At 39.1% G+C, this 18,288-nt stretch overlaps 1 protein-coding gene across 1 annotated transcript; it reads right to left on the reverse strand.

Moving 5' to 3' along the window:
• Positions 1 to 266: 266 nt before the first annotated feature.
• Positions 267 to 16,099, reverse strand: LOC133400030 (rho-related BTB domain-containing protein 2-like). The gene is made up of 10 exons (XM_061672182.1): positions 15,708 to 16,099; positions 13,235 to 13,436; positions 13,014 to 13,117; positions 12,750 to 12,935; positions 10,782 to 11,722; positions 6,068 to 6,186; positions 5,553 to 5,703; positions 5,344 to 5,432; positions 5,069 to 5,174; positions 267 to 3,263 (listed from the first exon to the last, which is right to left on the reverse strand). The coding sequence occupies exons 1-10, from the start codon at positions 15,770 to 15,772 to the stop codon at positions 3,058 to 3,060; spliced, it is 2,169 nt and encodes a 722-aa protein (XP_061528166.1). The 5' UTR covers positions 15,773 to 16,099; the 3' UTR covers positions 267 to 3,057.
• Positions 16,100 to 18,288: the final 2,189 nt, after the last annotated feature.

Genomic DNA, 18,288 nt, shown 5'->3' on the forward strand with positions numbered 1-18,288 from the left:
ATTATTAATCCATCCAATTTCTGAACCGCTCACTAGGGTCGCGGGCACTGTATTATAATTAAAGTTTATTTTTAAAAGACAGGTTTCAAATTTCCCCTGAACTTTGTATGATATGAATGAAAAAAAAGACAAATTCAAAAGTCCACTGAACATTGTATATTAGGTAATTAATAAAGTTTATTTAAAAAAACAAACAGGGTTCAAGTGTGGTGGGCTTTAAATAAAAAACTCTTCAAACACAAACTGCAAGTAATGCTCAATTTCTTTGTGTAAATTTATTTACATATTTTCAAGAACACATGCTTCAGAATTCCAGATCAACAAACAATACAAATAGGTTTTTGAGAAATAAAACCACCTGATGACTAAGGAAAACCTCACCAAGCCTTTGAACACTGAGAAAACATTCAAGTTATTTTTTTGTTTGTCTCTTTTTTTTTCAGAATTTCCAAACAAGGCCTCTTAAACTGATTGTGCAGCATATACATATTTATATATTCCTGGTGCTGCTTAAGCTCGCTTTGGTTTGTGCTTCTCTGCAGCGGAAATATTAGCACCCGAATACATGGAAAAGGGCCCTAGAGTAAATTTTATCATCTTTTTTAAAATTTTTGATCTTACCTGATGTTGTCTACATATCTAATGATTCATATCATTTGAATACAACATTGTGATACAAAGCAGTGCAAATTTCAAGTTTCAAAGCCAGATATGTCAATATGCATTGTAGAAAACTATCATGTTAAACTATGCAAGAGAGCATATCGCTTGCAATTATTTACAATTTTCAGGTCTGGTCTAATTTCCCATGGCCACTCTATTTATTGTTTTATTTTTTAAATGATTAAACCTTAAATGGAATAACTAATTTTAGATCCCTGCTTCCATTGGATGGGTAACGCTGCAAATCTTTTTTTAAACTTAGTCTTGACCAGATTTTGAAATTTGCTTTCTGTTGTGAGCTGAAACAACGGTATGCAGGGTTCAGACAAGCACACTCAAACCGCATAACAATTGCATGACATCCACATTTTGAAATATGAACATTGATACCCACAAAGTAACACTACTTTACATTCAATACCATACACTGACACTGTACATTAAGGCATGAGGTGTCATCGATGCGAAACATCAGCATCAGATCAAACATCAGACTCTCTAAAAGCAATGCGTCGAGGCATAAAATGCATGTTTATGAATGAAACACACCACTGGGGGGGAAGAAATATCAATACCTATTATTCTGCTGATTAATTATTCATTAACAATGCAGAGTCACAAGTGGATTTCACATACAGTATACTGTTTCTGTTCAATGAAAAGCATGTATGCATTCGGTGAGATTTTTTTAAATTTATTTTATTCAAACCACAACGTATCTTTTGTTGTTTGAAGATAGAAAATCCACTCTTTTTATTGTAAAACAGTGGTGGTGTGTTGTTTCATACTATCTGTCATAGGGATGAATTCAGAGCTACTCTCTGAAGCACTAGTCCTGCCACTTAGCCATATTTCTACACTTGAAATTATGGAAAGGCATTCATCTATTTAGGGATACCCTATTCATTAAGTGTAACAATAAATTCATACAAGCAGGAAATTGGTTTAGATTTTAATTTGATTCATATCACTACCATATCAGGCTCATGCTGGGGCTCAGAATATTTCATAATAAAAATAACAACAAAATGTCTTAATGAGTCTATTGTGTACCCTTAATAAAAAAGTGTCTATGTTCCAGTGGAATTCTAATTTTAACATCTCTACGTTGCAGTTATACTACAGTATATAAAAGTAGTAGTAATGTAACTGGAGGCCAGCAAAATAAGTCATTGTGTCATTTTTCCGCAGCAGTAAGTAGCTGCACATAAACGATCAGTCAAGACTATGTTTTATGACATAATAATCAGTGATAGTAAGTTGTTCTGCTCAATACAAGGTAACTGCACATTATTCTAAGGCAGTTAATCTAACATTCAATATACAATTTACAAATCTTCTTTGTTCGCTTAACATCTTGTTTGCAAAACGTTGTAATGCTGCAGTCCGACCAACAATCGCATACAACAGATGACAATCTTACACATATAGTGCAAGGTGTGAGAAATACAAATCACCAAGAATTAACAATACATATTTGTTTAAATTAATTGGTTTGTTTCTCACTGTATTTTGTTTTTATTTTATTTTTTCTAATTAGCAGCTTTTGGTGACACCATACTGTCTTGTAATGTTCTACCGGCAGAATCTTGGGTGTGATGAGGTGTCCAGGAAGGGCCAGAGGTTTTGGAGACTATTAACCCATGAATTAACCATCAATAGCTTGGCTAATTGATCATTATCCCCATCCCTAGTGATAATAGTGATTTGATTATTTTTGCTTGCATTTGACACAAAATAAAGATAATTTGGTGTGTTTCTTAGGACACAGAATGCATTCATGTAAACGACAGCCCTTTTGTGGCCACAGACAAGATCACGACACATAATAAATACTGAGCGTCTCCAGACTCACTTTTTAGCTCTGCGTGGTGAATACACACATCCAAGAAAAATAACACCCGTGCTTTTAGTGCCACATTTAGACACAATTCTAGTTCACATGGTCGATGAGATGGTGGTCCTGTTGTTGTTGATGACAGACTGTACTCATTGTGTGATAGATTGTCCAAACACTTAAGGGCAAAGTGCTATTTCTCTGAGACTCAGGTTCTGTTTTGAATTGCTGGTTGTTGCAGCTGATAAGCAGCACTTGGTTATGAGTTCAGGTTAGATGAAGATCGTTTTCATACAGATGGAAAGTTATGATATACTGTATATATTCTCTTTCAAACTATAGGTTGTCTGCCATCAGGGTTTTTGTGAGTGACACTTCAGTCCTGTGTGCATCGAGAACTTATTTGAATGTATGCATCAAAAAGACAAATTAAGCGGATCTCGAAAGCTTAATATTTGAATGCAAACAAAAAAAAGAGGAAAACTTGCAATAAATAATGACTTGTACGTCCTCATATTGTCACAGACCTCCATTGTGGGCGTGGCCTCACCACTTGCTCAGATGACAGCAGATGAACCAGAAGAAGAAGAGTTTGAGTTGGGGGATGAAGGAAGGTTCCAGAAGAGCCACTTGCGTTTACACTGGCGCCTCTGGTACAGGTAGTCCTCCTTGTCGCGCTCCTTCCTTGCTCTTTGGTAGTGGTCGTCCTCCTTCAGGAACCACACTGGGGGCCAGCGATGCTTCTCAAAGTAGTCTTGGTTGTCTGCATTAGATAGGAAAAAAATACTACGATTGGATTCAGTCATTCTCGGGCATTAATCACTTTTTTGTTGTTTGTTTCTATGTGCCACTGCGATTGGCTGGCGTCCGGTTCAGGGTGTACCCCGCCTCCCGCCCGAAGATAGCTGGGATAGGCTCCAGCAGCCCGCGACCCTAGTGAGGATACGCGGTAAAGAAAATGGATATACATAAGTGTGGTGACCCAGTCGGGGAGCGCCACATGACAGTCTGCCATCTTGAAACTACAGCCGCCTTAAGCGGACAAGCAGCACCAAACTCGGAATAACTATGCTGTTTCAAAAGGGTTGCTGAAGTTGCCATTTTTCTCCACAACAAGTAAGGGCTTGTAAACATGTCGTCATGCCACATTGTATCGCCATTTCGGGTGCTACGGGTCTCTTGTTTACAACTGAAGACGTGCTCAGTCGCGGTGCTGCCTTACTGTTAACTTCATATTTTGTCATTTGGATTGAAGTATGGTGAGACGCTGCATTAGATGGAGCAGCACTTCGTCACATGATCGCAAAGGGAAAAAGATTGACAACGGACTACGTTTTTACAGCTTTCCTGCTTGGCGGCGACAAGAAAGAGGGAATTCCTAGTAGTTTCAGATTACACCGGATGGCTTTGACGTCAGCTGTAAAATGAAAAAAAAATATCTAACCTTTGACAATATCACAATAATGACAAGAGTGTTTTCCTTACATTTTCATTACGGTAAATAAAAAAATATCTGCTTCCTGTTGTTTTTTTACATGCAACATAGCATGTGGGTGTGTCATTATCTCACAGCTGCCTTAATTGACAACGTTATATCAGAATCATTCATTGGAGCTGGATTGCTGATTAATATGTGAGAACGCTAATATAGATTAACTGAACTTTTGAAACAGATGGTTAAAAAGCAAACACACATGCAACTTGATGAGCTCCACGTCCCTTCTTCCGAATGACGCGTTGGCATTGTTCGTCGGTCGGCTTCATCATGTCCTGCATCCACACGTTTGAAAACTGCTCATGAGATGCTCATGAGTTATAATTCTTAAACTACTCCAAAGTGTAGGCAGACCACACACGAGGTACACAAATCCACTGCACACAATGGAGGCAGTAGGTCTGGCCGGTCTCTGCTCCACTCTGTTTTCAGGATTTCGTACGGATCCAAACCATTTATACTGCGTGTATTTTTTCTAGGTATCGGTCTCTGGCTTCGCAGTCTAGTTTTTCTTTGTAAAATCCCATCTGTTTCATGCTTTTTAACATGTTTTCAGTCCGAAAAATACACAGTCATTGTACAACGATATACAACGGCTCCTGTTGTTGCAATATGTGTTTGGAAAACTGAGGCACTAGAGTGCACTGTTCATTTGGATGTAATACACAATTTCAAAGCTAGATGATAGTAATTCCAACACAGTGTCCCATTAAATCTGTTCCTGTTTACACAAATCATAAGCAGTTTGTTTTGCATTTTGTTCCCTTACAGTACCCAATGTGTACCGAACTGTGAACAAAATACAAACCAAACCCAGCGAACAGTGATGTTTGGTGTTCCGTTGCCCCCTTAGCGATTATACAATTATGTGATTTCACCATTATATACCATAACTACCATCTGGCCCACAATGAAATGTTTAACACCCCTAATTAGAGTTAAAGTTACATCTGTGATACTGCTTTATCAAGCATTGTAAAAGAGACTATAGCTTCCCTCTGCCAGATGTTGACTGTAAATTAGAAGGTGTATTAGGTTCCTTCTGTGTGTGTCAAGTGTCAAAAGGATGGTACCTGCAGACTTGGCTTTCATGTCTCTGGGGAACTTGCGGCAAACACTGTTGTAGTTGGTGCAGATGTGGTGAAGGCACCAGCCAGTCAGCTGCTGGGCACCGTGGAACTATGTAGAAGATATGCAGATGAAGATAGAGTATACTGTTGTTCTTCAATTCACAGAGATTGAGAAAGAGTATACTGTTGTTCTTCAATTCACAGGCAAATTCTTTATTATGTCTACTTCCACAAGAGATTTCTGACACTGGTTTATGATGATTGAAGGATCAAAGTACCTGGGCCATGTCCAGATTCACCAAAACCTCTCCATCAATGTCAGCCCCCATCATTGCTGCCTCTGTCAGCACGGTTACTGTGAAGAGTTCTGCAAGAAATGTTAAAGCTAGTCATTTAAGCCAGCAACGCCACACAATGTGAAATTAAATGTCAATTATTACATAATGTGGCAATAACTACATTGTGTATGTACAACATAAATGTATACCTGTAAGTGCAACCAAGTGGGGGAGGCAGAGACGATTGGCAAGAACAATAAGCTCCATTGCATCCAGGTCAGAACGAGAACAGAAGCGTCCCGTGTAAAGATACTCTAGCACAGCCCTCATACAGCTGCGAGTGGTGTTGGGAAAAAGCACCTTGGAGACACATTCAGAGGTTTTTCAACCTCACGTACTGAGCCATACACATAAATCCTCCCATTGTCTACCAGCCAACAACCAAACCACAGGAGCCAGAGTAATTCTATTACGACACATTTGCAAGCGGCTAATTCAATTATACTTTGTACACAGACCACTGCTGAGTGGTGTTCTACTTATTAAATTTGCTCCTGTAGTGCGCACCCTTCGATTCTGCAATTATTACATTCACATCATGGTGTTTAATGAGTGAAAATTATGTGCATAGTAGAATTAATGTTAATTTGCAAAAACAAGTGCAGGCCATTCTTGGACAGACAATAAATTGACTTTTTCCAATAACAGAATTCTTAGTTCGTACCTCTTTGGTGCAACTCTCCACAAATGGTCCACCAAACATAGCTGCCATCCAGTCACAACTTGAGATGAGCAGAGGCTTGTGGGCCATTATGGTTCCATCATCTAACTTGAAAACTACATCTGCATGACAAAGATGAAACACTAATTATAACTTAAGACACAAAAAAACAAGTAGTCATGCTAGCAACAGGGCCAAGTCTTATCTTGCCAAAAATGTCACTTAATATGTAATGTCTGTGTTAAGATGTACACTGTGCTGTCTTATATGACATATTGACTTATTTCTAGTGGCGCTCCGATCGATCGATCATGATTGGCCGATTTCCCTTGAAAACGTGATCGGCGCTCGTCTATAGATGCCTTTCATCGCCGATCACAAAAACCGATCACCCGCGGCTCATACTTTGCAGCCTGCAGAAAATGTGCGCAGTGTAGTGCAAGGCTGGGTAATTAATCCAAATTTGAGCATGCTTTAAACTGTTTATTGACACCCCAGTTGGAGTTTACTGTAAAACTAAATTCACAATAAAAATAATTACCCTCGTTTTATATTGAAATACATGGCATCATTTTAGAAATCAACAGCTTATGCTAAAAGTTAATTTAAAACCCTATTGACTAACTAGCTAGCTAATATTAGCATTTGGCCACGGGAGAGATTTACCTTCAAATATTGACTATTCACACACAAACGCTGTAGTAACACATACAAACAGTTAATATAACATTACTAACGGGCATATATTCTTCCTAATCTGTGAAAAATGTGTATATTTAAATTATAACGCGCCTTTCTTATACTTTTTTATTTAGTTTACAATAAACGAGTAGCTCCATGCATGCACTGCACCACACTGCCCCTAAGAGGCCAAAGCGCGCAGAGCAGGAACAGCCAATTCAGCCATTGAGCGTAAAAAAAAAGAAAAGTTTACTGTGATATGAAATCAAACTAAACTTTTCCTTTCAAGTGAATATGGATTACAGAAAATATTTCTATTTGTTAAATGGCACAATAATGAGGATTTTTTTTTTAGACACATAAAAACATTGGCACGTTTTAGCTATGACTTATTTATTTATTTATTTATTATTTCTATTATTTTAATATATTATTATTTTATTTGGTACTAATTTATTTTCTGGTTGTTCTTTTAAGTTATATTTAAAGTTTAGTTTTCATAGTTAAATAACTACAAAAGTTGTGAAATAAATGAATAATCAGGTTTATTGATCGTGATTTGAGTAGTAATCAAAATAATCGTGAATATGATTTTTTTTTTCCCAATAATCACCCAGCGATAGTGTACCGTCCCCATTCACATTGCGCTGGCACGCAGCAGCTGTAAAGCAAACCCAAACAAACATGTTGGATCATATAGCCAATACTACGTACCATAAATAAATTGAAAAATGTAAACATAATCCACATGAATGGTATCGGCAGTGATCGGGAGAGCTCATTCATGGATGATCGGTATCAGAATCGGCAGCATAAATCCCTAATCAGAGCACCCCTACTTATTTCAGGATAAGTTGTTATAGTTTGTTGGCAGAAATCAGCTGCTATTGACCTTGTGTATATCCAAAACATTTGGAGATAACCAGATTACAGATACCTCAACCAATGGACTCATCTATAGACTCAGTGGCTGTTTTTTTTTTTCTTCAAAAATTTACTTTCTTATATTGAAAATATGTCATTATGTATAACATTTTTTTTTTTTTTTTTTTGTGGAACTAAATATTTAGATTAGATTTTTCCTTTGGTTTTTATATTTTTTGTTCTGCTTGACCCTGTTCTGTTGTAACACTTGAATTTCACCTCTGGGGTTTAATTAAAAATTGCTTTATCTAATCTTATCATGTAAGAATTGTGGTAAAAGTCATGTTTTCAGTGAAAACCTCCCTTTGAACATTACCTTGAAGCCTTGACCTGTTAAACACCTATGATGCCAACCAACATATATAGTATGTTGAATATGACTGATTTGTAAGGTGGATTGGGGACATTTTTAAGCTTCATAAATATGATACACTAACATGCCACAAATTATCATTCAAGGGAGGACTGAAAATAGATCTAATATAATAAACAGCAAAATGTAAATGCAAAAATTGACATCTTGAAAGTAAAAGACCTTGAAGAATCCTGATTGTAAGTAAAAAAAAAACAAAAAAAACAGTATGCCCTTTGAGCTTAAGATATTAATTAACATTTATGTTAAGACATTAGACAAAGTGCTTTTTGGTCATAAGATCATCATATGAAAACAATTACAGAAATGGATAGTCATCAGCAAAGACTTTGATTTGATGTGTTAGTTGTTTTGATTTTGAATTTACTTTTGACCTTAATATTAGTATTCTCCACCTGGGCAAGGTCAAAAGTTGATTTTATTCAAATATATACACCAATACATTTGGCATTTGAATTGATCACAACTGGACTGTTCAGGTTGTCTTAGAAGACAAGCCTCTCATCCGACCTAACTCTTCAGGTCAAGACTCAGCTGTCTACCTGCACACAAAAAGAGAAATAGCACTCTTTTGAAGACAAAAATGTACATCTGAGCATTCTGGACAGAGAAGGCAGATGGTTTGAAAGAGGAGGGAGGGAGTGAGGGAGGCCATTTACATCAAGGTTGAGAAACCATCTCTGAACAGAGGGGGCGGTCTTCGATACCATCTATCTCCCACATACAATGCTGTCCTTTCATCCCTGCAGATTCAATAATCTTGCCTCCAACAAATAAAAAATAAGACACAGCCACTTTGGGCTGTTAGATGCCTTTATTACCATTGTTACAACTGAATGGAATACTAAAGTGGGTGATTCCACCCAAACTATCTCTACCACTATATCTGTCCACTATATCTTAACAACTGTCGTTTTACATCCCAAAAGAGTGACACCATTGTTAGTTGGGACGTGTCTCTACTTTAGTGTATAAATACTTGGGTCCTACACCATCCCTTCACACTAGAGTATGAACTAATGAAGCCGGATAGAATGAGAGGCGAAATGTCTTCAAAGACGAGTTGACCAGTCCAGTTGTGATCGATTCAATGCCCTGAGAATATAATGACCTTGATGAATGAGAATATTCACAGGCATATACACCTATACAGTGCCTTAAAAAAGGATTCATACCACTTGAACTTTTTCATATTTTGCCACCTTAAAACCACAAATGTTTTCAATTGATTTTGTTACCGACCAACACAAAGTATCACACATACAGTTTCCAAAATTTTAAGCAAATTAAAATCTGAAAAATGTGCTGAGCATTAGTATTCAGCCCTGCTGCAATTACAACTGAAAGTCTTCTGGGGTGTGTCTTTACCAGTTTTGCACATCTATACAATGACATTTTTGCTCGTTCTTCCATGCAAAATAGCTGAAACTCAGCCAGATTGGGTAGAGAGCGTCTGGGAACAGACATTTTCAAGTCTTGCCACACATGCTCAGTGGGATTTAGGTCTGGATTTTGACTCAGCCATTCTAACACATGAATATTCTTTGATCTAAACTATGCCATTGTAGCTCTGACTTTATCCATCCATTTTCTGTACCGCTTATCCTCACTAGGGTCGCGGCTCTGACTTTATGTTTAGGGTAATTGTCTTGCTGGAAGATAAAATCTCCTTCTCAGTCTCAAGTCTTTTGCAGCCTCCAACAGGTTTTCTCCCACGATTGCCGTGTATTTAGCTCCATCCATTTTCTATCATCCATCAACTCTCACCAGCTTCCATGTCCCTACTGAAGAAAAGCATCCTCACGGCATAATGTTGCCACCACCATGTTTCCCAGTGGAGATGGTTTATTCTGGGTGACGAGCAGTGTTAGTTTTCCGCCACACATAGCGCTTTGCATTTAGGCTGGAAAAAATTCATCTTTGTCTCAACTGACCAAAGCACCTTCTTCCACGTTTGGGGTGTCCTTTACATGGGTTGTGGCAAACTGCGAACAGGACCTATTATGGCTTTCTGTCAACAATTGCTTTCTTCTCGCCACTCTTCCATAAATGCCACATTTGTGGAGTGCACGACTTACAGTTGTCCTATGGACAAATTTTCCCACCTGAGCTATGGATTTCTGCAGCTCTGAGAGTGACCATGGGCCTCTTGGTTGCTTCTTTGACCAGTGCTCTCCTCGTTCCCTCTGTCAGTTTAGGTGGACGGCCATGTCTTGGTGCCATACTTTTTCCATTTTTGGATAATGGATTGAACTTTGCTCCTTGAGATGTTCAAAGCTTAGGATATTTTTTTTATATAACCTAACCCTCCTTTAAACTTTTCCACAACTTTATCCCTGACCTGTCTGAACTTGGTCTTCATGATGCTGTTGTTCATTAGTGTTGTCTAACAAAATACTGCGGCCTTCACAGAATAAGTGTATTTGTACTGACAGTAAATAATACACAGGTGCACTCTATTTATTAATTCGGTGACTTCTGAAAATCAGATTACAGGGCTAAATACGAATGCATACCACACTTTTTGAGACTTACTGTGTATACGCTTAAAATTTTTGAAAACTGTACATAATTTTCATTCCACTTCCCAATTATGTGCTACTTTGTGTTGGTCTAACACGTAAAATATCAACAAAATACATTCAGGTTTGTGAGTGGAAGGTCACCAAATGTGAAAAAGTTCAACGGGTATGAAAACTTTTTCAAGGCACAGTATTTATAGAACAAATTTGTATCTACCTGAGAAGGTTCCTTTAGCCAAGCACTCTTTGACTCGGTTTGTTCGGCGTACATGGAAGGCTTTGGTGATTTCTTGGTTCATGAAGGCTTCATTGTTGAGTATGTTTGCCACCATCATGCGCAGATCAAACACCTCCAGCAATTCGGCGATGTGCGCAATATGCATGAGCTCTTTCTCATTCTCGTCCAGCTGGCCAGTGTACAGGTAGCGAAGCACCGCTCGAAAGGGTCCCAGCTGCATGGACTGGTCCATGTGTACTACAGTCATGGGCCTTGGGCTGTACGTTATGGGGTCATCCACGAGCTCCTCCTGGATGCTGACGAAAGCTCGGCTACAGGAGGAAAGCAAGTGGCCCCGCCTGCCTCCCTCGGAGTCTTTCAAAGTTCCGTCACTGGTGCAGGCTCTTAGGTTGGCCCTGTCCCCTTCGTCACTGCTCTCGCACACGTCAAAGCTGGCGGCACGCATCAGCAGCTCTCGGCCCGAGAGTGGACCGCGAGAGGGCCGTTCCGTCTCCTCATTTTGCGTTTCCATGATAAAGAGGTCGTAGAACTTTGAGGATGACGTCGATAAGTATATCTTGTGTGCAAAAATCTTTTGCCGCTCCTGGAGCACCAGGATGACATCAGCACAGTGTGGGTCCTCCAGAAGACCGACTGGGTGCTCTTCTGTGGTTGTCGGCGGAGGCGGCACAGTGATTATAGGCGGCGGGGGTTTTGGCGGCAGGAAGGGAGCCTGAAGAAGCGGCCGCTGCACATTCCGGAGATGAGACTTCCAGAACTGCAGGTGGCGGCGTGAAATAAGTGCAGCTCGGATAGCATTGTCAAAGACGTCCTTGACTCCAAATTGAGCAACAACACTGGTTTCGTAATACGGCACTCCCATCTCTTTTGCCACCTCCCGGCCTCTCTCTGGGGGAAGTATCTCATTGGATTTAATGGGTCTGTAAAGGAAAAATATGAATGACTTGAACTGTGCCACATTATGGTCCATGATAATACAGCTACTGTATAATATTTGACATGATGCAAAACTCGCCATAGGACTGGCACATACAAGTGTATCTCAGTGAATTTGAATATCGTGTAAAACCTTTGAAATTTCATTCATAAGTAGACTGCAAAAATTGACACACACAAAAATTAAAAGAAATTCATTACACACTGGGGAATATTTCATGATTTTTTTGGGGGGGATATAATTTTGTTGGTTTAAGTTTATAGCTAAAGAAAACCCAAAATTCACTACCTACAATAATTTGAACATTACATTACATTACATATCCAAATAATTTTTCCATAGAGAAATTAGGTAGAAATGGGCCTATTTTCCCATGTGTTAAATGAATCTATAATATGAGTTTCACATTGGCATGTTCTTATTTATGAAGTAATTCTTAATCTGCTTCCCAATTACCTTTGTGATTGTATCAAACTGAGAAATGTTGGAATTTACAGTCTCGGTTCTCTTACTCATTCACGAGAACTATTTTTGCTGTCCCTAATGTACGACTTGAAATGGGAAAAAGGTGTTTTAGTTTTAAATATGCAGCTTCTGCAGTGTGGAACCTGTTGCAGGAAGAGTTGGGCCTGAGGTAGCAGGTCTCTTTAAACCTTTTTAAAAGCAAATTGAAGGGATTGGATGATGATGCAACAGGTTGTAAATGCTTTGATGGCTGATCTTTCTGAGATTTCACTGGATATGTTGAAGTGCCTTTTTATTTATTTTGTATGTTGTTTGTGCTCCATGACTACTTGTTGTTTAATAAATGTTTAATGAATAAAAAATATCAGAGCAATCTAAGTGGACGCTCGATTTGCTTTGGGGTGGTGCCGTGCCATCATGTCCATCATTAGATAGCCATAATGTCTCAGCCATTTTGCTCTTCAAATAGAAATCAGTCGAGAATTCCAGTGAAATGAATCATTATTCAAAGTCTTAAATGTTGTTGTAATAAGGATGCCTCATACCTGGCCAAAGGCCTCCGTGCCCTGTTCACTGCCTCCAGGTCTGCATAGCGTAGGTCCAGCTGACAGCCCACCAGGATGACGGGAGCACGGGGGCAGAAGTGTTTAATCTCGGGGTACCACATGGTCTTTACATGGTACAGAGAGTTAGGGTTGGCAATGGAGAAGCACAGTACCACCACATCAGACCTGAATGAAAGGAAATGTATTACTAAAAACAGACTGCCTTGTGTAAATTGCCAATAAACAGATTGCCATTATCCTCACCTGCCGTATGCAAAGCGTCTGTCCTTGTGGTGGTCTCCGAAAGTATCCCAGAGACGAAGGGAAACACTTACATCATCTACCACGTCTCTGGAGCGCTCCAAAACCTTGGAAAAACATCAGTTAGTCCACTGAATCATACATCCCTACTAATCAAGAGTGCATAACCATAAAGGTGTATTTATTCAAATAGTCAAAATAATGTTATGGGTTAGCATTCTCACCTCCTGGCATACTCTGTACTGGTCTATAGCCCAGACTGTGGGCACATGTGTAGCCAGTAACTGGTACTGTGTGAGTGTGGCGTTGCAGGCCCTGGCGCAGATAAGGCGGGTCTTTCCAACGGCATTGTCTCCAACCACCACACATTTGATGGTTTCAACGTTAGGCCTCTCATAGTCCATATCAGAATCTGTCAAATTTGAGCTGTAAGAACAAAGACAAAAGCAGAACGGCGCATTAGTGCACAAGGAGTCCTTCAATTGAACGTCGATCGATGTGGATAGTAGACAGTGGGACTCCTCCTACACTCTGTGCAGTGAATGGTCTTGTGACCTCCCATTCACAAGTACTCTGTCCTTGACGCTGAAGTCACAACATAATTAAAGGGACAAGCATACAAAAATAGGAAGCAGTCTTTTACACTTAAAAAGGCTGTTGTCGACAAACCCAGAACTGCAAAGTCTCACAGATTGCACAATCTAATGAAATCCAGTACTAAAGTTGTATCAGAAATTCAGGCTTTACAACTGAAGTAGTACTGTAATAATGCCGGTTGACTCCCAAGTTGTTCCAATTCGAAAACAAAAAAAAGTAAAAGTAGTTCCAGAGTCAAACTGTCACCATAATAAAACCTATATTAACAATGCAGGTGATATTTGAAGTTACATTCTGAACTGCTATACAAGTGTTTAGACAACTGTATAATCTAAAATGAAATAAAACAGCTCTGTATTTGACGAATTTAACATGATTGGCCATTTAACGTACTGTCGGAAAGCAAAACCAGTCCAAGGATGGTCAATTTAAATTCTGTGTACCGTTTGTTGGCAACTATTTTTGTTAACTTTTGGTCATGAACCGTGTTGTGTTTGCGCAAAACATACCTTTTGGAATTATGCCCAAAAATGTCAACCTTGTTTGTGGACAGGGTGGGCCAAAACAAACCACGATCGCAAAGCTGTTTAATATCCTTTCAAATTCATCTTAAAACATTGCCCTAAAAAACAAACAACCCAGGCTAAACGTAGATCATCCATGACATACAAAGCTTGTCTCTGAGTTGATATGTATCACTTCAAGAGACTTCCTTGACACTTTTCTATTGAGACAGGGCTTTGTCATTATCTTAGGGTGTTTGAGAAAAAGCACAAAAACTGTGAATAGGTTCATCTTTCAGCGAACAGCCTTTGGTAGGTTCCTTGGAAAAAACAGGTGAAATCAGAAATAATTAAGTATGAATATGCGTACCCGTGGGCACCAATTAGTGGGCATCTTCATATTTTTTGTGGTCTGGTGAGTGAATAACGGACATCAAGCACATAATGGCATCAGATAGGGATAATATCCATACATTTTCTATACTGGTTACCCTCATTCGGATCACGGGTGAGCTGGAGTCTATCCCAGCTTACTTGCGTGTGAGGCGGGGTATACCCCGGACGGGTCTCCAACTAATCGCAAGGCAAATCCAGACAACAACCAGTCACACTCGGACAGTTTTGAGTATTCAATTTACCTAAGACATGTTTTGGAATGTGGGAAGAAGTAGATCATACAAACTCCACACAGGAAGGCCTGAGCCTGGATTTGAACCCCCAACTTCAGAACTGTGAGGCAGATATACTAACCACTAATCCACAATATAAATTGATTATTTGTGCATCTGGAAAATGGTGGCTGTTGAGTCAGGAGTGGTTACCAAGGTAACTGTAGCCTCTTCCTTTGTGTCACAGCTTCTATGAGACACTCATTTTTTAATTCAACCTGGAATTGTTTATTGGAGATTGTTGCCAGGCTACAATAGAGAGCGGTAGTAATTCATGTTTGCCAGCACAGTATACAGACAGGCCTTGTTCCGATGAAAGAATGGGAGCGAGGGCCATTCAGGCTAGTCATTGTCAATGGTGCTATTTTTGTCTGAATCAGATCCGCTGCTAGTCTAGTTCTTAACAGCTAATGATCCTCCATTTCAACACCTTTCAAAAGACACTTATTACATCTTCTCTGTGTACTATTGTATTCCACATTGTTGATATTTTTCTCCAGAAGAAACAGCTGCATCTTCAGCCATTCATAAAAAAAAAAAAACGGCCTTCATTCATTCACTTCACTGAAGGTGCTATCCCATAATAAAGCATCTATAGTTGACATGCCCTGGGCCTGCAGGACTCAATACAAACACTCAGCAGCATCATTTATATTCTGCTCTCTACAGACTTGAACTCCGTGTTCATTCAATCATAATACAAAAGACGGTGGGGGGGATCTCGTTTACGACGTTAAAGACGATCGCATTTACATCCCCGAGCATCGATCCTCTCTAGTCATGAACTGTGCTGGTGCTGCATTACGCATTACGTAACATCCACGTCACTGATTCTTGGCCGTGTTGGTAGTACATCGCAAGAAAATCATGAAAACACCGGTAAGAGATTAAAACAAACACATGCACCCCCCCCCCCCCTTCCTGCTTACCGTAACGCGAGGAAGTGTCGCATGGGGTTGGTGGAGGAACTAGACACAACAAAGCATGACTCCATCGGATGCTGCTTTGCACCTGGCGGCAACCCCTGTTGAACCTCATCTTCGGGGGCCAAGTGGACGCGGCTACGAAAACGGTCAACTTCGGAACGATCATAAATTAGAATACTAGAATAATTCCGATTGGCAAGGGCGCCGCGAGCTCACTCACACTCACACGCCTGCCGGTACCGCGCGGAGCTGCAGCCGTGATCGTCGTGTGGATGGATCCACCTCCACGCACTGTGCCTCTGTGGCTAATAATAGGCAGGAGAGAGAGAGAGAGAGAGAGAGAGAGAGAGGGGGGGGGCGGGTGGTGGAGAGAAAGCCGTTCATTACGAAACAGTGATCCGCTTGAAAGTGCCATCAATCTCGGTCCACGGCTCCTCGGTGGCCTAGAAAGAGCAACACATGCTCTTTAATCTGTCTCTGCAGGGTGCTTTGGCACATCACATGCCAGGTCGCTGTGACGTAACGCCACGCTTAACAAACACTCGCGCAGTGGTTCACCACCGTTTTGCACCGATACCACTGAAATAAACAAATAAATACAAAGAAATAAGAATGCTTAGCTAATGTCCATCCATCCGGTTTATATAAGAAGGGTGTACAAAGTCCGGCACGTGGGCCATTTGCAGACCGCTGCACGCTATTTATTGGCCCGCTACATACAGTATTCTAAAAATCAATGACAAACATGGCCTGCATCAGAAGGTTAAGAGAAAAAGTGGAAAGATATTACACTTTTTGTAAACTGTAACAATGTAGAATATTTCAAGCTATCACACTTTTTAGTTTCAATTAGTCACATTTTACATTTGCAGTTGTTAAAAAAATTGAATGTTACAAGATATCTATCCATATATATAATTTGTATTTATCATTTTTTGAAAAGCTGAATATTATAAGATATTGACTATATTTATTTAAAAATAAAGATTCAAAATATAGATACATTGTTATGTTACAAGATTTTTAATACACATTTTTATTACAGAATACACAATTTAAATATATTTAGAATGTTACAAGATATCACAATAGTACTTGTAACATTGTTGCTTTATAATCGATAACACAAAGGTTGGACCTTTTTTCTTTCAGTAAAATTATAAGTAGGTATATTCGATTGGTTTTAGCATGTTTCACAAGCACAAGATGAAGTGACCCTCCTCTTCCTTCCATTTTCCTATATGTGTCCCTCAATGGAAAAAGTTTGGACATCCCAACCCTCCTGTTCAGGGTCGTGAGAAACTGGAGCCTATCCCGGCGGACTTCTTACAAAAGGCTGTCCTCGCCCTGGACTGGTCGCCTTCAGTGACTCCATTAAAATGTGTTGCAGATTAGTTAAATAACAAAATGTACGAAATAAAAGTGTAAAAAGTAGTTCTTAATAATTCAGTGCAAATGTATTGAATTTAAAAGTTAAATACAATTAAACTGCACTTAGCTCGTGATTTGATCGCGTACCACAAGAGAGAGACCACACTTTGAAAAGTGCCTGGATAAAAATCTGTGAGTTCTTGGCAATACTGCCGTACATATTTACAAAAATATATACCATAATTTTCAAGAATATGAGTAACTGACATTACATACCTCTTTGAGATGCCACCTGAACAAATTAAGTAAAATAGCAAATAAATGCCTCATTCTTGTTTGATTTACAATGGCAATATCATTGTCATAGAAGCGTCCATTTCAAGAAGCCATGTTTCATCTGCTGCATCTTTACCCAAGATCTCTACTACAGCATACTGTGTATTGCATAAAAATTTTCAATAGCCATCCAATTCACATACATAACAATGAAAGCTTATTTTTTAGGTGTATAGTAAAATACGTACTGTACCTGTAAATATATTTTTTGGTATTTCAGAATCACTGCTGCAATGTTCAGCCTGCACCACCAGGTGAGGCTGACACTTTAGTTTTCTTCAAACCTCTGCTATACCCACATGCAGTAAATAAATGGTTGAAAAATGGCCTTCAAATTTATGTTAGATTAGAAGTATAGCACAAAACACATCGCTTGATTAACTAACAGCATACATGGTAAATCAAATATTGTTCAGTAGGAACATTTTTAAACTATACAAAGGTAATCAATTGAGGATATATATATATATATATATATATATATAATTTTTTTTTTAGTTATTGTTTTTACTATAATTGTTTTGCTGGCTGGAAGCAGACTGCCTTTCAAACTGAATAATGAAACAAGCCTGCATAAATCTAAAATATATTATTACAAGTTATCTAATTGGATACCTCATGTTGTGTTTACAAGTTATCATTTTTATACATGACTCTGACCGCGAATAACAACAATTTGTGAATAAATGACACTTCTCATAAATGACACTATTCATAAATGTATTGGAAAAAACAACGAATAAGCGGGGAATTGGGTTAAAAAACAAACAGCAAAAAAACATGTGGGGGGTTCCCGAGAAAAACGAGGACTAGGTTCCTAAATAAAATATGCGAATGGGTGAATTTGCGAATGCCGAACGATAAATATGTGGGGGTC

Source organism: Phycodurus eques, chromosome 3 (assembly GCF_024500275.1).
Source record: "Phycodurus eques isolate BA_2022a chromosome 3, UOR_Pequ_1.1, whole genome shotgun sequence".
NCBI lineage: Eukaryota > Metazoa > Chordata > Actinopteri > Syngnathiformes > Syngnathidae > Phycodurus > Phycodurus eques.